We start from the raw sequence: 22,069 nt of genomic DNA on the forward strand, positions 1-22,069 counted from the left end.
AATATTGCTTAAATAATAATTTGTGTTAACAGATATCAGAAAACTTTAAAAGACCCAAGTTTCTAATTTGAGATACTTTTGGCCTCAACATAAATCTTTATAAACTACTTTGTGGTAGAGCTTCCGGTATTCATCCTCCACTTGACTCATGCACTGAATTACCAACCTTCTCCATTTCCCTTGTCCCAGGACTTAAAGGTTGTAGCCAGAGGGTAATGCTGAAGTCTGGTGAAACATTTTCTTTTCTTACTAGTGCAGTCGTATGTTAGCCAAAAGTCAGCTGTGTTTGTTCCTAAATATGTTTATGCCATTTATAATAGTTGAAATACTGTGTAAACTGATGAGATACAAGTGCAAAAAGCTTAAATGTTTGGAAGCAAAAAGGCATGTTGCTTAAATAATACTTTCAAACCAGGTGCAGATGAGAAAAGAATGGGTTAAAATTTGTAAAAACATAAATTCTGTACTAAAAATCCTTCCCGTTTTTGTTCCACTTTGCAAAAAACAGACTGGAAATCACAGACATTACTGATTTATGCCAGAGAGCCAGCACTTCCACAAAGAAACAAGAGCCTTCTTGACCCTGTACTTGAAGACCAGCAAATGAATCAACATTTATGCACTTCAATTTAAAAGAAAGTGTTTTAAGATCTATGTATATCGTTTTTAATGACTCCTTTTTAAACTCAGATTTTCAGTTTACTAACCAATTAACTGGTATGGTTGCATCAGACGAGGGGTGACTTGTGAATGTACTAAAACCCACTGAATTGTACATTTCAAAATGACGAATTAACTTATTTAATGAATATAGTTAAATAAGTGCTAAAGAACTGAATTACAAATTAGGGGTTCGTGGTTCGTGGTTCCTGTCCTGCTATCTAACTAGTTATGCTACCTTGGACACTGTTTGTGATCCGTATCAGTCAGGCTACATTATTTTTTATATTTTAAGTGTAAAAGTAAAGAAGTAAATTCTTTTGATCGCTAATATCAAGAAGTAAAAAGCTAGAAAATAAAAAGGAGAGATTTTTTTAAATTTCCATTTCACTTTTCTCTCCTTCTTCCCTTCTTCCTTTACCCCTGCCTTAGAGAACTTGGAAATAGGAATACAATATATTTTTTTAACTTGTTCAATGAAATATTTGTTTAATCTTTTACAAACATTTACTTCTTAGTATTTAAATCAAATTCTAATTATGGTTTAACAAAATTAGAGTTTGTTTTTAACCCAGTAGTTGTGGAGATTATTCTATCTTAAAAATAATCCTCTAATCAATTCTTATTCTCTGAGAATCATTCGTTATGAATAAACTTAGAAAACGCAGTTAGTTGTTTAAGCTAAAAAGACACAGGGTTTGGCCACTTATCTTAGAGAACAAATAGCATTTTAAATTCTTTGTCTTTTTATGTAGTAATTTAAAAGCCATGTGTGTTTTAAACTTTTGCTAATTCAAATCTCTATTGATGGGTGATCATAATGAATATTTAAAAAGCCCTATTAGGTATTATAGTACTTATTAAGAATTCATCATTTGGGAGGCTAAGTATGCAGTTTGTTCCATATTTATGTTCATGTGAAACTTATTCTTCAGTAAACAATTTTTTTTTAATTTGTTTGACTTTTTCCCCCCTACCTTTGTTATTTATTTGTTTATTTGTTTATTTATTTATTTTTATGTAGTGCTGAGGATTGAACCCAGGGCCTTGCATGTGCTAGGCAAGTGCTCTGCAAGCGCTCTACCGCTGAGCCACAACCCCAACCCCTTTGGTAAACAATTTTTAAAAAATTAATCATCACATTGTTCGAACAACAGCCACTTGGAGCATAGGAAGACTGTGACTTTCCTCTATAGTGTATTGTCAGTGTTTGGTACATTTACTGTTCATTTTTGCCTTACATTTAATAGTTACACATAAAATCCAACTTTTACAAATAAATACACACTTAGAATTTGTTTATTTGAAAGAATTGTAACCTAGTGTCAAAAAGATATCCTGTTTATATGTAGTGGTACATCATCACTGCAGATTTCATTTTCTTCTCATCTTGAGTGCAGTTGCTGTCACAGTTTCAGTGTTTTGCCAAAATGGAACAATAGAAGAGCATTTCCTTCATCTGCCATGAAGCTCTTGTTAAGCACTGGTGGGTCATGGCTGCCATTTGATACGGCCTTGATTCCTTGACAACAGGGCCTATGGTGGATTCATCATTGGAACCCTGGAGCTCAGTGCAGTGCCTGATAGTATGAGCCTTCAGTCTGTGTGTCACAGATTTGTACACATGGCTCTTTTCATGGCTTAATCCCCCTCATCCTTACCTCCTTCCTCAGCAATCTCTCTTTCCCCGTTCTTTGTTCCAGTTTATTTGCCTCTTGGTACATCCATGTTTTGTAATAAGGGCCCTGAAGTTGGAAACCTGGCTTTGATATTAACGTCTTAAATTTATTTAGTCAAGTTTTGGTTTTCTCATCTATAAAATGGGCATAATGATCCCATAGAAAAGTCATCAGGGCACAATTAGGGAAAGCCTAGATTAAATTTAGTGTTGAGCAGAGTAGAAATACAGTAAATATTCTTTCCTTTTCTTTCTTTTTGTTGTCTTTCCCATTTTTTAAAATTAAGAGGTAAGTTATTTGCCTGAAGTGGGACACTATCTCTCCAGCCATTTTCTTTTTTTCAGTTTTGGTCTTTGGTTTCTCAAAGTGAGCTCTCTGCCCATCACTCCTCTTCCTGCCTTGCTGCAGTGATGCCACCAGCCATTCCAGCTGCCCATCTGGAACTCTTACCCGCTGTCTCCATTCTTTAATCTCCTTTACCTTTCAAATGGGCTAGTCATCAAACTTTGAAATTTTGCCCCTTAAAGAGTTTTTGAGTTTATTTGCTTTTCTGCATTTTTGCTATATTAGTTTCTAGCATTTCGACCTGAGACTTAATTCTGGCAGAGACAAGTTACTAATTATCTTTTAAAACTCCTACTCGGGTCACATCACTCTTCTAGAGTACACACTCTCCTCAGTTTTGTGGCTGTCTTGACCTCGCCAGCCTTGTTTCTGCCACTCCCTGCCAGCTGCCCCACATGGCCGCAGCAGCCCTTTTATGTTTGTGCCTCTTACTTTTACTGATGAGAAAATTTCCATGCCTGGGAAACTTCTGCTTATCCTTTTGACTTTTCCTAACTACATTAATACAACTGGACATTTAATTGTCTAGGTTCCCAGAGCAGTTTATATCTACTTATATTCTACTGTTTATATGCTTTAATAATTTCTGACCTCTAACTACTCTAGGCAATGATCGTCAACACTAGCAACAAATTAAAATCGCTCTATCCCAGACCAATTATAGCAGACTCTCTGGAGATTCTTCCCTTCCTCTTCCTCTCCTCTCTGGGAATTTTTTTTTTCTTTTAAACCTTCTCAAGTAACATATTGTGAGGAGAGTTCAGAAATACTTATACTGGATATTGGTTCTAAGAAAGCTTTCAGCTAAAATATCCTGTCATTTTATGAATCTGTGGCCTTTTAAATGTAAGAGAATGTAGGTAATCAAGCCAGGAGTTAAATTAGGAAAAAACCAAAGGATGAAAACACTTTTCATAACAGTTAATAAAAATGTATGTGGAGTAATGAAATAGTTGTGTAGAAATATGTAGTTTTAAACCAATTATTTGATTTTTATCTTAATTGTTAAGAGTAAATAGTTTGAACAAAGTGTTCCTTTCTGTGATTTTTCCCCCCAATTATAAAATTGGGAGGTGAATTTTATTCATATAAATATATAAATGTATTTGATAATGAATTTAATTTTTTTTAGTTGTACATGGACACAATTACTTTAATTTTTTTAAGTTTATTTTTATGTGGTGCTGAGGATCGAACCCAGTACTTCACATATGCTAGGTAAACACTCTACTACTGAAGTATAGCTCCAGTCCCTTGATAATGAATTCTTGTTACACTTAAGAAATTTCATTTAGAAGAGAATAATATAGAAAACTACCGTATATTGCTAAGAAAATATTTTCATACATACAGTTGACATGATTTTATAAATATAATAGTAAATAAATTTTGAATTAGATATCTAACAAATTGCCACCAGGAGTTTTGGTGGGAAGAACAGATAATGTGAAATAACCCAGGGTTGACATCATTAATTTACCTTGGTTTGTTTGTTTGTATCACAGAATTACTGTGGGTATGTGGTTAACTTTGTCTTTGTACTTCTTCATCCAAGTCTGCTGCTTGATCTTGTTTGTATTTCCCTAATGTTTGTAATTCAGGGGAGCTTTGAAGGGCAGGGACAATAGCTCTGTTATTGCTAAAACGTCTACCTCTCTTCATTTGACTGATTGTATATTAAACTTCTGAAGTTTGATATTTATATCCTTTCAACTTCTTTATTATTTCACATTTCTTGTACATAGCAGTGATTCTATACCACTTTATTTACAGGTATGTCATATAAATTAGTCATTAGTCACTATGAGCAATAAGGTACAGTGGAAAAAATGTTGGCTTTGGATTCACACTTAATTCAAGACAAATGTTAGGGCTGATTTAGGGATCACCTTATTCTAATAGCCCATCACTTTTTTTTTTTTAATTATTGGTCGTTCAAAACATTACATAGTTCTTAAAACAAGCCCATCACTTTTTAAAATATGATCTCATTAGTGTTTTCTGGCTCCATTTAGATAAAAGGAAATGAATAGATGAAAAAATGAAAGTGTACTGTCTCTTTTTTTTTTTTCTGTGTTTTTTCCTATCACTATAGGAGCATCTGACAATGAAGTGGTTTTTTGTAAGGGTGTTTTAGTTTTTTGTTTTTTGTGCTTCTGAGGATTGAACCCAGGGCCTCAGGTATGCTAGGTAGGTGCTCTCCCACTAAGATACCCTAGCTTAGTGGTTTGTTTCTTGAAAACAGAAGCTGTATTCCAGGTTAATCTTACTTGTATTGTGCTGTGCTTTTACTTCCAGATAAATGTTGGATTTAGCTCATTTGGAATATAGTTATGTTGTTGAGATTTGAAGGTATTAACTCTCCTATTCATTCATCTGTTCTAGACAAATTACCATTTTACCACTGTTTGTCCAGTTAAATCTAAATTAGTTTTACTTTTTAAAAAAATTTTTGTTTTGAATATTTATTTTTTTAGTTATGGTTGGGCACAGTGTATTTATTTTTGTGCGGTGCTGAAAATCGAACCCAGGGCCCCTCACTTGCTAGGCGAGCGTTCTACCACTGAGCCACAACCCCAGCCCTATAGTTTACTTTCATGATTAAATTATGACCCTGAAAGGATCCATTCTGATGCAATTTCTTTAACATCTCAATTATCTCCTACTAGACAAGAGAGTGCTTTTTATATTTGATGTTAGATTTCAGTTTCAAAGAAAAATTATCAAGTAGTTAAGTAGACTTTAAGATGACAGCTTACAAAATTTTAGAATATAGCCTGTACTCCATCAAAAATGTTCATGAATATTAAGTTAAAATTTTTTGAAAATTTATTCTTTTCCCTTTGCTAGATTTTAAGATTTGCTTAGCTTATAATTTTCTTAATTTGGAGGGATGCGTGGGAGTTTAAGGTGAACACAATGTCAAGGCATAATAGGTTGAAAAAAAATTCTTCAATATTAAGAACAGATAATTCTTCCATGAAAATATTTTAAAATCTGCCCCTAAAGGATCTTCCAAATCATTAGCACTAATGTTCAAAGTTAGTACATCTTGCCATTATAAGGGCATTATGGTTCTTGTATCTGAGAAATAATTTGGTGTCAACATATCTTGCATTATAAGAGAATGATGATACTTGTATCTGATAGTCATTACAACCTTCTTGGCTTCTTGCTTACATGATCTGCCTTCTTATATCCATCTTCTTCTACCCATTTGTGTCGTCTTTTCTAAAGTATGTGGCTTATAAACATACACTTTTAGACTTTCTATAAAATTTGTTCTGTTAGTCTCTGTCTTTCAGTTGGATTGATTTGCCCATTAATATTTAATATAATTATTAAGGCCAATTATTTTGTCCCATTTTACTTTGGTGTTCTGTTTTCTTTTTTTTTTTAATTTTATTATTGGTCGTTCAAAACATTACATAGTTCTTAATACATCATATTACACAGTTTGATTCAAGTGGGTTATGAACTCCCACTTTTACCCCGTATACACCTCGTTGTTTTCTTTGGTTGTTGTTAAAATTGAGTATTTATTAGCTAAAGCTATTTGTATTTTCAAATTTTATTTTTAGGAATTATATACAACCTTAATTTCTCAGTCTTTCTAAAGTCATAATTATGCAACTTCTTTATAATATATAGAAATGCAAAACATTAAATACATTTGCCCCCTCATCCTTTCTGCTATAGTTATCACATGATAGCTTCATGTATTACAAACTCCACAAGAAAGCATTATATTTTTTGTAGAGTGTGATAAGATTAAAGAAATTAAGAAAAAGAAAAGCTAATCTGTTATTTATTTGTATTTAATGCTTTTCATTCCTGAGATCTAAATTTTTATCTGGTATCACTTTTCTTCATCCCAAATAGTTTCTTTTAGCATTCCTTATAGTATGTATTCACTGGTGACATGTTTGCCTTCTTTGTTAAAGGGTATTTTCATTGGATGTGGAATTCTGGTTGACAGTTGTAGCTAGATTCTGTTGGGCTCCCTCTTAAGAGCATTGTTTTGTTTTAGTAGGGCATTAACTTTGCTGAACTCACTTTTGCAAACCCTGTCTCTCCTATGGTGGGCAGTCCTGAAATCTTAGTTCTTTTTGCCTTGGCTAGGCTTCATGGAGTCTACCCTGCACATGTAATAGTTTAGGAATCACCCAAAAAGTTGAGGCCCTCACTCCTTTTTTTTTTTTTTTTTAAACAGAGTTACAAAATAGATTCACATATACATGGTTAATTGACTTTAACAAAGGTGCAAAGGGAATTTAGTAGAAAAGGATAATCTTTTAAACAGATGGTGCTGTAACAATCAGACATCAATATGCCTCCCCGAAAGAACTTTGATTCATATCTGTCTATGTAAAAATTAACTCAAAATGGACCATAGATTTAAATGTAAAACACAAATCTATATCTAGAAAAAAACATTGGAGATAATCTTTGTGACCTTGGACTAATCAAAGACTTGTATTAACAACTACAAAAATGTGGTTCAAAAAATATTGATAAATTTGACGTTATTCAATCAAAATATCTACTCTTTACAAAACACTGTTAAGAGCATGAAAAGGTAAGCCTCTGGGAAAAATAGTTACAAATCACATATCTGATAAAAACTCAGATTACAAGAAAACCACCTAATATTAAAAATGAACAAAAAGATTTCATCAGAAACTTATCTGCCATCCCTTTATTTCTTTAGTTAAGCTCATTAAAACATCATCAGTCACTAGGGAAATACAAATTAAAACCACAGTCAAATACCATGTGCTCACTAAATGACCAAAAGGAAAAAGATTGAGCAAATGAAGTGTTAGCAAGGATGTGGAACAACTGGATTCTTGCACTATGCCAATAAGAATGCAAAATGGTTCAACGACTTCAGAAAATTTTGTCAGTTTCTTTAAAATTTAAATATATAGCTGCCATATGATTCAGCCATCCCACTCCTAGGCATTTTACTTAAGAAAAATGAAAGCATGTAACTATAAAACCTGTGCAGGAGTGTTCGTAGCATGTTTATTTGTAATAGTTGTAAAAACTAGAAAGAGCCCAAGTGTTCATCAATGGGTGAATGAATGGACAAGCTGTGTATGAAGTACTACTAAATAAGTAGACAGTAGTCTTCCAAATGTGTTACTACTGAGTAACATAGACTACCATCCTCATAGCTTCCAATAATAGTTTTTGTTATTGGAACAGCAATCCTTATAGCTTCCAATAACGTTTGTGTCATTGGTACTACCATTATTGATTTCTGTGTCAGTCAGCATAGTCCAAGTTATGCTGTAGTAACAAATAATCTCAAATCTTCATGATATAAAATAAAGGTTTGCTTCTTTGACATGAACTATATGTGCATTGTGGGTGAGCTGAAAGTTCTGTTTCCTTTTGGTTTCACCCTGAGACCCAGGCTGGCAGAGGAGTTTTTATCTGAAACATTGCTGGTTGCTATGAATTTTGACTGAAGTTGTTTGATATGAAGGAGTTAACATACATTTTAAAGCCAGCCTGCTGCTTTATTTTCATTGGCGTTAGTTGACTTTCTTCTCATTTTAGCATGCATTGAAATATTTAAGTGACATCAATAGCAATAGCTTTCTTTAATCCTTGCTACAAAAGAAGTTTACAACATAGTTTTTAACTTTTCTTTACCATGTAAGTGCTTTGCTGGATGGAAAATATATTATTCCTGTGTGTTGGACAAGGACCATGAGGTCCGGAGAGGGAGCTAGATTCTGTTAGGCTCCCTCTTAAGAGCGTTGTTTTGTTTTAGTAGGGCATTAACTTTGCTGAACTCACTTTTGCAAACCCTTTAGGGCAGTCCTGAAATCTTAGTTCTTTTTGCCTTGGCTAGGCAAATGGTAATGACCACACAACAATAAAACCAGACTAGTACCCAGGGATCCTATATTAATACTTTTGTGCAAGTTGGAGAAAAACAAGTGTACCATTTATTTATTTTATTTACACATTATTTATTTGACAGTCTCTTCAACAGGCCACGTGAAGAGGTGTCTCGTATTCCCTGTTGCCAGTGGCTGGAACACAATGGATCACGTGGGGGCCTTAGACACCGAGGATGAGTTGGGACCTCTAGCCCATCTTGCTCCAAGTCCTCAAAGTGAGGCCGTGGCTCACGAATTCCAGGAACTCTCCTTGCAGTCCAGTCAGCACTTACCCCCTCTGAACGAAAGGAAGAACGGTGAGTTCATTAACATGTGCAGTGGGAACCTTGTTAAAGAGTCACCCTCTCAGCCCAGTTTATTCCTTTTCAGTTTGCTTTTGTCAGTTCAGTTCATCAGTGAGTCGAGGAGGACACTGTCATAGGATGGTTTTGAATAACAGGTAGTATTTCACTTTCCTTCCAGATCTTTCATTATTTACCCAGTGTCTTTGCTAGCAACATTACCTTTAGAAATCAGTTTTAGCTTCAGTCCATTTCACACAGATTCCAGCAGATTTCATGCTGGAATGTCATTGGAAATTGCTTCCCTGTGCTGGTGCCAGGGAAGCAGCATGTGGCTGAGAGTACATTCTCCCCCTTTCCCCATCTCCTTTCGATACACCTTCCTTTGGAAATGGAGAGATTTATGTTCTCAGTGATGACTGAAGACAAGAATTTCATATGTGAATATTTTGATATAAATGGGCATAAATGTTGACCAAGATTCTGTCTTTAGCTAGCTCATCATTGCATACAAAATGAGTATTTTCTATTAATTTCTTACCTTTTTAGCAAATTTTTATTGATCACAGAACCATCCCAGAGTCTCCAGAAAATAAAACTGTCAAATTTTAACATAAATGAATGGAGATAAATGATGTACTTTTACTGTTAATACTTCCAGCGTAAAGAAAAAGTAATGTTAAAGTTCATAAACATAGTAAATATGCATATTTTGTAAAGGCAGAATTAAGTATTTCAAGTGGGTTTTCTAGACTTTTCACAGTTCTGGTGAGGCTTACCTTTATAAATACATCTTTTTAATTTTAGTTTTAAAACCTGGAAAAAAATAAAACTGTTTCTTCAGAATGCTTCCTTATGTACCTAGTTACTTACTTTTCTGTGTCCTGAGGGGTTTCCTGATTTATTCATTAATGGTCTTACTTTATTTAGCAAAGTGGATAAAAGGCATCTACTACTATGTTTAGTTCCTTAGTACAGGTCTTTAATGTGAATTTCTTCTCCAAATAAGATGTTTTACTTAGTTTTTGAATCTCATTCAGAAACAAGGCACAGCTGTTGACTGTTTTTGATTGGTTCAAAGCAACATCTCCACCAGGTTGCTGCCAAAGCCATCTGGATGCTGTGATTTATGGTAATGGCTTTGGAACACTCTGTCATTAGGAGCCTTGCTTTTACCTTAAACAATGATACAGACAACCACATTTTTGCACAGTACACTTGGATCAATATAATGTGCAAATCATTACCCTAAAACAAAATAGAAGTTGTACTTATATAAAATTAGAATGGAGCTGGGCATGGTGGTGCACACCTGTAATCCCAGCAACTTGGTGAGGCCCTAAGCAACTTAGCAAGACCTGTCTCTGAAATATACATATGTACATTTTATATAGAGAGAGGCTGGAGATATACGGGCTGGGGATGTGGCTCAGTGGTTAAATGCCTCTGGGTTCAATTCCCAGTACCCTGCCTCCCAAAATAATCAAAATGTAAAACTGTTCATGAAACTGGTCATCTGTACCAGGCGATGGGGAAGTGTGTGAGGAAAATTTACACTTTTTGGTCATTCACCATGTTCTCTTTCAGAAATTAATATAGATGCCTAAATGTATGCTAAACCCAAATGTAGTTTAGTCTCCCTTATTAGCTCTTAGGATAGTTTATGAAAAGGTAAAAATTTATTAGTTACATTTTATGAAGCAATGCAATAATATAGAAGGATTGCTTTTTCACTCTGTTGATAAAACCCTGTATTGAATCTTTGTCTTCAGTGTGTTTTATCAACAGATACCCCATGCATCATCTATCTAGCTCTGATTTCCAGTACATATCTCTGTTTCTCTTTTTGAGGTTCAGCAGTTTTTTTAAAATACATGCATGATAAGACTTTAAAGTTGACTTATCGTTGCACATTCATAGTCTCTACAGCCTCATCACTGATTTGTCATTTTTGCAACATTTTATGGGGGTGTCGTTTCTGTTTTAGAATTTAACCTTTTGTGGTGTTGTTTTGTGCTTTCATTTTTATTAGATAATGCATTCCCATGGTTTAAAATATTATGGGAACATAAGCAGGTTGCCCTCCAGTTCTTCCTTTGCCTGCCCACTTACTTCCCAGAATTAACTTACGTGTGTCCTTTCTGAGGGAATATTTGACTACTTTTTAAAAAATATTTATTTTTTAGTTGTAGTTGGACACAATACCTTTTTAATTTATTTATTTTTATGTGGTGCTGAGGATCGAACCCAGGGCCTCACAGTGCTAGGCAAGCGCTCTACTGCTGAGCCACAACCCCAGCCCCTTGACTACTTTTTTTAAAAAGCAATTTTAAAAGCTTCTTTGTAACAATGTGCAACATATTTAATTTTAAGGTTATATCTTGGGAATACTTAAGGTATTGATTTTTTTCCTCTTTTTCTGATTCTCATTAATATTTCTATAAACCTAAAGCTAGCTTTGAATTCAGTTGCTTTTGAAACTAGTGTTTTTTTCCCAAGAGTATTTCTTTGTTCCATATTAAGCAAATGAAAGAAAATTTCAAGATGAGATACTATGGAAGAACTCAACAAGAAGATAATTCACTTCTCTAATAAACAACTTCAGGAAATTATAAGCCTTACCTTATATTCATGCATATATTGTAATTTTAGGCTCATGGCAAGTTAGCCTTATGTGTATGTACATTCCAAGATGTAAAAGCAGTCTTCGTACAGCTATCAGAAATCTAGTTTTTATAGAAATGTGTTGATCAGTTAGGAGGAATAAGTTTAAGGGATCTAGTGACATATATTATGGTCAGTGTATTATAATTTTGAAAACTGCTGGAGGAGTAGATTTTAAGTGTCCTCACCTCAAAAGAAATGAAAAGTACATGAAGTAATGGATGTGTTTTTAGCTCCATTTAGCCACCCCAGAGACTCTGCATAATTCAGAACATCATGTTGTACATGGTAAATACATACCATTTTGTCAATTAAAAAAACAAATAAAAATGTTAAAAGAAAAATCTAGTTTTTGACAGTTATGTGAGTATATTCTTATCAATTAACATAAAAGACCAAAACTTTCTTAACTTAAATTATTTTTTTAACTTTATGTTGTTTAATTTTATATCATCTTAATGTCATTTAAATCATATCAAAATGTAAATATTTGTCTAAAAATTAATCACTGCAAAGTACCATTTAGATATTATTAAATAATCAAATTCATTTTTTTGTTACTGCATTTTATTGTTATTCTTTAGCCTTTGAATATCATTTAATAGAACAGTGTTCTTTTCTTTAAATATTTATTTTTTTAGTTTTAGGTTGGACACAGTATCTTTATTTTTATGTGGTGCTGAGGATTGAACCCAGTGCCTCACGCATGCTAGGCGAGTACTCTACCACTGAGCCACAACCCAGCCCAATGTTCTTTTCTTTTTAAAATTTTTTTAAAGAGAGAGAGAGAGAGTATCTTTTTTTGTAAATGGACACAACACAATGCCTTTATTTATTTATTTTTTTAATGTGGTGCTGAGAATCGAACCCGGGTCCCGCCTGTGCTAGGTGAGTGCTCTACCGCTGAGCCACAATCCCAGCCCCCCAATGTTCTTTTCTATGGGGGGAAAATAGAGGTGTTTTAAGTTGTGATTAGTGAGTGGGAGGATTATGTCATGTAGCTGTTTATAAATTAACTTTACAAGGAAAATTAATTTTAAGTAATAATTTCAGGGTCTTCCCTCATTTTTTTGCCGGGGCAACGGGTTACTAGGAATTAAACTCAGGGATACCTGACCTCTGAGCTATATCCCCAGCCCTATTTTGTATTTTATTTAGAGACAGTGTGTCACTGATTTGCTTAGCAGCTGGCTTTGCACTCGGGATCCTCCTGCCTTATCCTCCTGAGCCGCTGAGATTACAGGTGTGCATTACCAAGCCCAGCTTCCCTCATGTTTTATAAGTTTTTATGTTAGTAATGATAGTGGAGTGGCAAGATATTCCCACTACTGAAGTAAATGTGGAAGATGTTTAGTAAAGATGAACTGGAGTTTTTCTTTATGCCTGGATGTGGCATAAAGAATAATTCTGTAGTGAGTAGCTCCATAAAAGTTAAGTAAGTAATTCTGTAGCGAGTAGCTCTGTAAAAGTAAGGCAGCCATTTAGGTAATTAGCTTTTCCCAGGTTAGCCCCTCATAAATGAAAGTGAATATAAACACAAGGACCATTACTAAAACAGTGCATGCACAGGGCCCTGAGCTTCGTGACATTTATACACATAACAGATCCCTCTTCACACATCAATAATAACATTTGTTCAGATGGACAGCACTGGGAATGAAAGGAAAGCCAAAAACAACAGATCATCTAGTGAAAGCTCAGGTGCTGTAAGTTGAATACAGCTTCATAAAGGCAGGGGAAGATAGTGCAGGTGGAAACAACACCCCAGAGAGTTGTAGCTCTTTGCCTGAAGATTGGTAAGCTGTCAGGCAGAGCAACTCCAAAGAGTGCTGGTGGTGAGTTTAAGCTTTAAATCATTGCCAGTATTAGTACAGAACAAGAAGAGAAGTTAACATGAATTCTATTTTTAAAGGCTGTTTGGTGTTTTAATACTTTTTGGTATACCTCTGAGTCTAGGTGTTAAGGTGAAGATCAGCCACCTCAACACAATGACAGCCCACATGCCAGCTGTCAGTAGTATGGAGTAGGAGTAAAATTGGCTTCCACCTTCTTCCTGTTCTAAAAGGCTTTATGAAACTCTTTACTATGAAATAGTGTATTTTTGGCCTTGGTAAAGAGGAAAGATTAATTTGTTATTATTTTTTAAATTTTGGTATTAATAGTTACTGAAGTTGTTATGGGTCTGAGCTATGGTCCCATCCTGAAATTTTTTTCTAAGACTTCCATCCATTAAATTTATTACAATGAACAGTCTTAGACCATTTGAATGATCACTTAGAAGAAAGAAAATAATTTATTCAAAAGTTGGTCGCACATAAAGAAACACAAGATGGCTCTTTGCTTTGGATTCAGTACATATGTTCTATATTTGAAAAAAGTTAGATGAATTTTGCCTGGCTATGGAATCAAGCCAAAGAAAACTGCTTGCTTTACACCTTAGAAAATAAATGGCATATATTCACAGCTGGTCTTTTCTTTGGATTTTACTCTGAAAACATTTTTTCATTCCTCATTAACATTTAAGATTATCTTACCTTGACTTTGCAGTTAACATTTAGGATCTGGAGTAGTTAACTGTAATTCTCAAAAGCATTAATAAACATTAATGCTTTCTGATAATCTCTCTTCCTGCTTTAAGACCGAGAAATACGTACATATACTCTGAGTATAATTTTCCTGAGTCATGTTTTCAATATGTTTTTTTAAATATTTTCTTTTAGTTATAGATGGACACTGAACTTTTATTTATTTAGTTTTGAGGATCGAACCCAGGGCCTCACACATGCTAGGCAAGTGCACTACTGTTGAGCTTCAGGCCTAGTCCTATATTTTTTTGGGGGGTTGTACTGGGGATTGAACCCAGAGGCACTCAATCACTGAACAAAATCCCCAGCCCTTTTATGTTTTATTTTTTAGAGACAGGATCTTGCTAAATTGCTTAGAGCCTCGCTAAGTTGCTGAGGCTGGCTTAAACTCAAGATCTTCCTGTCTCAGCCACCCAAGCCACTGGGATTACAGGCATGCGCCACCATGCCAGGCGCTCGCTTGCACACGCTCTCTCTCCCTCCCTCCCTCCCTCCCTCCCTCCCTCCCTCTCTCTCTCTCTCTATATATATATATAAAATAGTATTTTATATATTATATTTATAATATATGGTATACATGTACTGTATATAATATTTCATATTATATTTCATATTATATATGTAATTTTTTTTAGATTAGGCTTTAGGATGCAGTGCTAAACCAATTATGAAGTTCAAAAGCAGGGCTGGGGTTGTGGCTCAGGTAGAGCACTCACCATGTGTGAGGCACTGGGTTGGATTCTCAGCACCACATAAAAATAATATAAAGATATTGTTTCCACCTATAACTAAAAATTAAATATTTAAAAAAAAGTTCAGAAGCAACTGTAAGCCTCCTAACAACTGCAAGTGAAGTTCTTAATTAATTGCTGCAGCTCTCCTATGCTTTTTTTGATGACAATCTCTAGAACTCTTTAGAGTGAAAAAAAGCCTTATAAGCACCTTTAAGGGTGAGGTACATTCTTTCATAATGGCCTTTAGAAAATCTAAATAGCATGTTTTGTTTCACAGTATAAATAAGCACTTTTTACCCATCCACCACCTTTTTTCTACTGTTTCTTACTTTGTTTTGTTTTTACTGAGGATTTAGTTTGCTTCACTGTACTGCTGAAACGCACAAGCAGTGTGGGTGTGGAGGCAAGGAGGACTGCACAAGGATAATTTTGTGGTAATTTTCTTTATCACATTTATAGCTGGCAGTGAGGTTGATCTGTGCAGCCGTGTAGTGGTGTCAGAATGCTAATGTGAGCATGCTTTAGTTACCACTTGGGGTGGAAGCAGATGAAGCTTACAGTTTAAAAGGTGAACCAGCAAGACCATAGCACCTCTAAAGACCCTTTTTCAAGTTATAGCACCTCTGAAGACCCCTTCCCAAGTTATAGCACCTCTGAAGGCTCATTTTGAGCAATTTATCCAGTCTTTAAATTGTGTCTCTTATAGAAAGGCCATTGGGGCATCAACAACAAACATATTTACTGAAAGGAAGAGGGTTGGGGTTATAGCTCAGTGGTTGAGCTCTTGCCTTGAATGCGTGAGGTACCGAGTTCAATCCTCAGCACCACATAAAAAAATAAATAAATAAAATGAAGATATTGTATACATCTACAACTAAAAAAGGAAAATTTTTTTAAAAGGAAGACTTAGAACACAATAATACTTAGTATTTTAAACCACCAGTGAGACAACTTTGTCTTGAACTTACAAAAGTGCTTACCAAAAATATTTACAAGAATTTTCTAGAATTATCATAATATATTATTTTAAGAAATAGATTATTTGAAATAATTTTCTTAAAATTAAGGTCAACCATATGATTTATGTTAGATACTGGACTGGTGAATAAACAAGTTTATCAAGAAGTTGTCTTTGCTGTCCCTCAGAAAACAATTATAAAAGATAATTTAACCTAACCTCAAAGACTTCTTCTAGCCAAACAAAGGAAGAAAAAAAATAGATATTGGACACTTATTCTCTACTATAACTTTTAAAAAGAGCCTGTTAAGTATAGAGAGTATTCTAGAAAACATGATCCATGGTTATTTTTTCTTTGTTATTTAGTTTATAGTTTAAAATGTCAATAATGTAATACTATTGGGACAGCAAGCAACAAGACAAATATGTTGGAATAACAGATGTATTGGAATTTTCTCTTTGGTTTGTAATTAACAGATACCTCATCTAATGAGCAAATATCGTACTCAGTATTTTTCTAACTCTTTTAAATTGATTCGTACTGTTGGCCTTCCTACTCCTACTTGCTGCCTCACTGTCATTAACAAAATGTAGTCTTGTGGGAGTCAGGGCATCAGCCTCCTCTGCTTGATGCAGTCTGTGAGCATAGGTAAGTCTGAGACGCTTTCTGCATTACAGTATGCCCTTTGTAGCATCTGTATGATAGCTTCTAGCCCAGGTGTCTTCCTCAGAGGCCCTCCTTCCTTACAGCACATTTTCCTATATCTCATTATTACTTTTGCCCTGTAATATTCATTGGGCACCCAAAACAAAGAATGGAAAATAACTTCCACCTAAGTTAACTGGTGGAATTTTTCATAGATCAACCATGTTGCTGTTTAATATATTCTTCATAGCGGTATTATTAAACATACGTGCAGCTCTCAGTCTTTCCTTCATTTTTAAAAGGAATGAGAATTTTACCTAATTGTTATTCTCAAAAAAAAAAAATCTAATTTAAATATGCATTCTTTTCCTATTTCTGTCGTTTCCAAGAGTGGCATAAGAGTATCAGTTAAAAGACAGTATTTCAGCTTTTTTCAAAACCCAAATGATTTATGTATTTTTCCTTAGTCATTTATGCTGTTTTCATTAAGAAAAATGCTAATATCTGCTTTTTCCAACTTACAATTTTGATATGTGGCTTCTGTGTTTAATAAAGACATAGCAAGAAAAGCGAACAGTCTGATGTTACCACTTACAAGGTCTTATAAGCTAAGTATAAAGACTGACAAGTGGTAGGATGGACAGCATTCTGCGGATTTGAGATTTATAGCTACAAAATAGAAGACCCTCTTTGACAAAAGGTTTATCCCTGACATAGCAGTTAAGAAGAATATTGACTGGACTACTTGGTCAGACCACTGTTGAGTGCTGTGTGTGTTAAAAAAAAAAAAAAAAAAAAAAAAGTTTGCCACATCAGAATAATTAGCTCTTAAAGTATTAAGAAGTTGGTGTTTCAGAAATGGAAATAGGATAATTTTCAAAAGTTATAATTAGCAAACATTTATTGAATGACCATTGCATCTCTCACCCTAAAATTTCTAAACTTTAAGCCTCCAGTATAATATTGGAAGCTCAGAATATAACGTATTCTCATAAAATTGTTGAGGGCTGGGTTTGTAGGTCAGTGGTAGAGCACTCCTCACCTAGCATGTGTGAGGCCCTGGGTGTGATCCTCAGCACCACATAAAGATAAATAAAGATATCATATTTATCTACAACTAAAAAATATTTTTAAAAATGAAATTGTTGGATATAGAAATCTTTAAGGTAGTTAAATACATTATGTAAGTTAAATACTTAAAGTTAATTTAGAGATGATTCTTGCAGATAACTGAGAGAAGAAGAACCTAGTTTTAAAGAAAGAGGGTTGTGAAATCAGGCCTTGGAGGACCCGTTATTCCAGGGTGTAGCGTCAGACTACTCAAAGCTTGTGTTTCCCTTATGAATAGAAATGATGTTAGATATACCAATAGGCTGTTGGGAAGAGCAAATGAAATAAAGCTTTTAAAGTGTTTAGCATAGGTCTGGGGTTATGGCTCAACGGTACAGTGCTCATCTAGCAGGTGCCAGGCCCTGGGTTCGATCCTTAGCACCTCATAAAAATAAATAATACAATAAATAATAAAATACATAAATACAACTATAAAATAAATATTTTTTTAAAAAGTGCTTAGGATACATGGGGCACATCTTCAGTGCTCAGCCATGTCATAGTTAGCTAGCATTGCTTGTCAGATGTAAAAATACCCTGAAGGGAGCCCGTAAGCACAGTGGCTAAGAGCACCAACTCTGAAGCCACCCTGTCTTGAGTCTAGGTCCTGGCGACACCATTACTGGCTACGCACTTTACTCTTTTTGCCTCGGTTTCTTTGTCTACAAAGTGAAGATCATACTAGTACTTGCTTCATATGATCGCTATGATGATTGGGTCCATTCATCTCAGTCAGGTTTAAAGCAGGGTGGGCATAGAGTTAGCACTTGAATTATTTGTTACTAATATATGTATTTTGAGAATGCAGTATTTCAATTCATACTAAATGGATATAGTTTTTCAGTGCTTCTCCATGGTATTTTATAAATTAGTGTTTCTTTCAGTAGCTACAATAATTTTTGCTTCCACTTTCCACAAGTGTGTATTTCTAAAGAAGGTAAAATGACATGCATATTCTTCATGTCTCGCTGTGTACCTTCGTAATGTTTGAAGAGCAGTTTATCTGATGAGCTCCCTAGAGGGCAAGTGCAGCAGGCATGGGTTTCCCATGAAGTTCTTCTCTCCTTGGTACTGCCAGTTCCCACAATCCTCGCATTCCCTGGGCATCAGTCAGTGTCTGCAAGGAAGGATTTTCAAATGGTAAAGCATGTGAAAAGACAAACAGGCCCAAACTCAGAGCTCTCTAGGGACTGTGACCTCTAAAACGGACTGTGTTCTGACATTTTCACAGGCTGCTTGAAGGAATTCCAGTAGGGTCATTCCATTTGGTAAACTCCTAAACAAACCCTCTGTCATCAGGGGCTGATTTATAGGTTTTTCTCCCTCTTATGTACTAGTTCTGAAGAGATTAAGAGAGTAGATATGGTTTCTGAGACTCTTAAAGCATTTGATGTATATGATAAGTACTATACAGAAGACTTTTGGTATTTTGAAGTAATAAAACAGTTATTTGTAATGTTTAAAGATTTCTTGTTCTGAGTCGTCTTCTAAGTTCTTTTTCATTTTTATTCTAGGAAATCTGTCATAATCACTTCTCTATTAAATTTTTGTCATTAAGACTCATTTAAAAAGAAATGGATTAAATTCAGAAATCATGTTTTAAAAAACCAATTTTTGTGTTAAAAATACATTTATGTTCATGATTACTTGTTTCATAGTGACCTCTGGAATGCATAAAAGCAGTCACAGTTCAGTGACTTAGACTATTCTCCTGAGAGATCTTGAGGTGACAGCATCTGTTTACATGACGCTTTAAGGTCACTGGCAGAGGCGGGTCTACAAATTGTTTTTCAGTTAATCTGGATCCCCTCAAAAATATTTTATTGTGTATTATTATACATTTCTTTTTTATAAAGAGAATACAGTGCTAAAAATAAAGAGCAGAACCCAAGAGATTTGGGGCCTGGAAAGCTTAAGGAAATGGTTAATTAGAATCTATTTAGTTTGTAGTTGTTCGTAACTGCTAACAGTCTCATGAACATCCCATTGGAAGCCTGAGTGGCATGTATGAAATTCCAGAGGTGAATAGTGTGCAACAGTGGAGAGGTCGGATTTGTTGGAAGATTTTGTATGGTTTCTTTCCTCATTTGCATGTTTCTTTTCAATGAGTTAAACCTTTAGAAAAACCCACAAAGTTCTGTTAAAGAGTCCTATACAATCAAAAATTTCCTACAGTTTGATATTTGATTCTGTTGTAGGAATATATTTTTAGTGCATTTAAAAAATGGGACACAATGGGGCTGGGGTTGTGGCTCAGTTGTAGCGTGCTCGCCTAGCATGCATGAGACACTGGGTTCAATCCTCAGCACTACATAAAAATAAAGACAATAAAGTTCATCAACTAAAAAAAAATTTTTTTTTAAATGTCCTGTTACTTAAAAAAAAAGGGGGGGGGACACAAGCAAGTAAACTGGTTTATAATCTCAACCAAACCTCTTAAGACTAGTAAAAACAAAACATTTAATCATATTCTAAAAAACCTGTCAGAAACCTAGGATGTTTTAAATCTCCTTAGTTTTAAAAAAACGTGAAATAATAAATTGGTCACAAGTAGTTTATTGAATGTGTATAGAGAATTATGGGGCTCTTGATTAATGTTTAAAATAGAAATAAATTCATATGCTAACAAAGATATGTGGGTACTTGTCAAGAAGAGTGATGATATTTAACCAGACATACACTCTATTGAGTGTATAAGAAAGTATGACTTTTCTAATATAATTTCTAGCAGTTTTTTCTATACATGATCTTTGTTATTTCTTCCCTTTTTTCCCTTCAAAGAAATGGACTTTGCTTCATCAGCACAGTGTGATTTAACCATTGAGGCCTGTGGTTCTTACTTTTGCTGTTGCACACTTGTCTGTCTGCTTGTGTGTGTGAGTAGAATGACTGCTGGCGTGGCTGCTGGGCGCATTTTGGACCCTCCACAGAAGCAGAAGCTTCACCTTCAGAAAGTTGAAGATTTTATTTAGATATTCAAATGTTATCATTTGGAGGATTTTCAAGATAAAGGAATTTAAACTTAACAGCACTCAAACCAAGTGAGGACTAACAAAATGGAAACTTAAATCCAAGAACTTAATCTTAAAAATGGCTTACAGCCCTAGTGGTTTTAGAAAGTACTTTGATTTTTGTTTTCTTCAGTTGTTACACTGAAACTATTACTTTTTTATTACTTTTTTTTAGTTCAATGGACCTTTATTTATTAATTGATTGATTTATATGTGGTGCTGAGAACCAAACCCAGTGCCTCACACGTGCCAAGCAAGTGCTCTACCACTGAGACACAACCCTAGCCCTGAAATTATTACTTTTATTTATGGTTTGCTTTTCATGAAAATATGTGCCTTTTATAAATGACCATGCTTTATGTGCCTGAAAGGTTGGAACGTTATGTCAGTTAGATGGAGTTAGTTAAGGTTGTTTGAGTCTTCTGAGTTCTTACTGATTTTCTTTTTACTTATTCCATTTATGTATTTTGGAATACTAAAAACTCCAATTTATTTCTCCTTCAGTATGTTTTTTGCTCCATATATTTTAAGGCCAATTGTGTGTTCTTGATGAATTGGTCCTTTTACATTATCCCTCCCTCCTTGTTAATGATCTTTCTTCTAAAGTCTACTTCGATGATAGTAATGGAACCTTCTGGGTTTCTAATACTTAGCATTACCTGAGGTGTTTTTCCTACAGGCTTTTATCTTTAATCTATGTGTTTATATTTAAAGTGGGTTTCTTAAAGAATACAACTGAATCTTTTCTTTTTAAAATAGTCTCTATTTTAATTGCAGTGTAGAACATTTATATTTAGGGTAATTATTGATATGTCTAGTGTATTGGTTATCTATTACTCTGTAAAAGAAAAAATTACTTCAAACCTGAGTAGCTTACTACAATACCCATTTATTATCTCATAGTTTCTGTGGGTCAGGAATTAAGGTATGGCTTAGCAAGTTGCCTCTGCCTCAGGATCGTGCAAAAGCCTATAGTCAGACGGGTACCAATCAGCACTGGGGTTTCATCTGAAGGCTCAGCTGAGGAAGGATTCACCTCTAAGCTTACTTGTACTGTTCTCAACATAATTCTGTTCCTTGAGCTCTGTTGAACTCCTTGCTGGCTGTTGAATGTAGGCCAGCCACCTTCAGTACTCTACCACCTAGGCCTCTCCATCATGGAAGCTTACTTCATTAAAGCCAGTAAGGGAGAGGTCTTCTAGCAAGACTAATTATAGTTTTTGGTAACATTCCCTCAACATTGCTATATTATGTTAATTAGAAACAGATTATTCAAGGAGAGAGGTTTATGCAAGGCTATAAATACAAGGTGGCAGGGATCATTAAGGGTTCTTTAAGCAGCTGCCTACCACAGTTGCATGTAAATTCACCATCTTGCTTTACGCTTTGTTGTCCAGTCTGTTCCTCTTTTCTTGCCTTTTTTTTTAAAGTCAGTTTTTTAGGTATTTCACTTTATTTTTATTGTGTCTTATTAGCTA

General features: G+C 34.7%; 1 protein-coding gene across 5 annotated transcripts in view; it reads left to right on the forward strand.

Annotated features, from left to right (window-relative positions):
- The window catches only part of Mrtfb (myocardin related transcription factor B), a 157,492-nt gene that overhangs the window by 45,022 nt on the left and 90,401 nt on the right, over window positions 1–22,069 (forward strand). For all 5 annotated transcript variants that reach the window (XR_003302649.2, XR_003302651.2, XM_077802986.1 and 2 more), the window contains one exon: window positions 8,683–8,898. Coding sequence is in view for 3 of the 5 variants with exons in the window: in XM_077802986.1 (XP_077659112.1) it covers window positions 8,745–8,898 (154 nt within the window). In the remaining 2 variants the exon portion in view is untranslated. The remainder of the gene's footprint in view (window positions 1–8,682; window positions 8,899–22,069) is intronic.

The sequence above is a fragment of the Urocitellus parryii genome, chromosome 9 (assembly GCF_045843805.1).
Source record: "Urocitellus parryii isolate mUroPar1 chromosome 9, mUroPar1.hap1, whole genome shotgun sequence".
Taxonomy (NCBI): domain Eukaryota; kingdom Metazoa; phylum Chordata; class Mammalia; order Rodentia; family Sciuridae; genus Urocitellus; species Urocitellus parryii.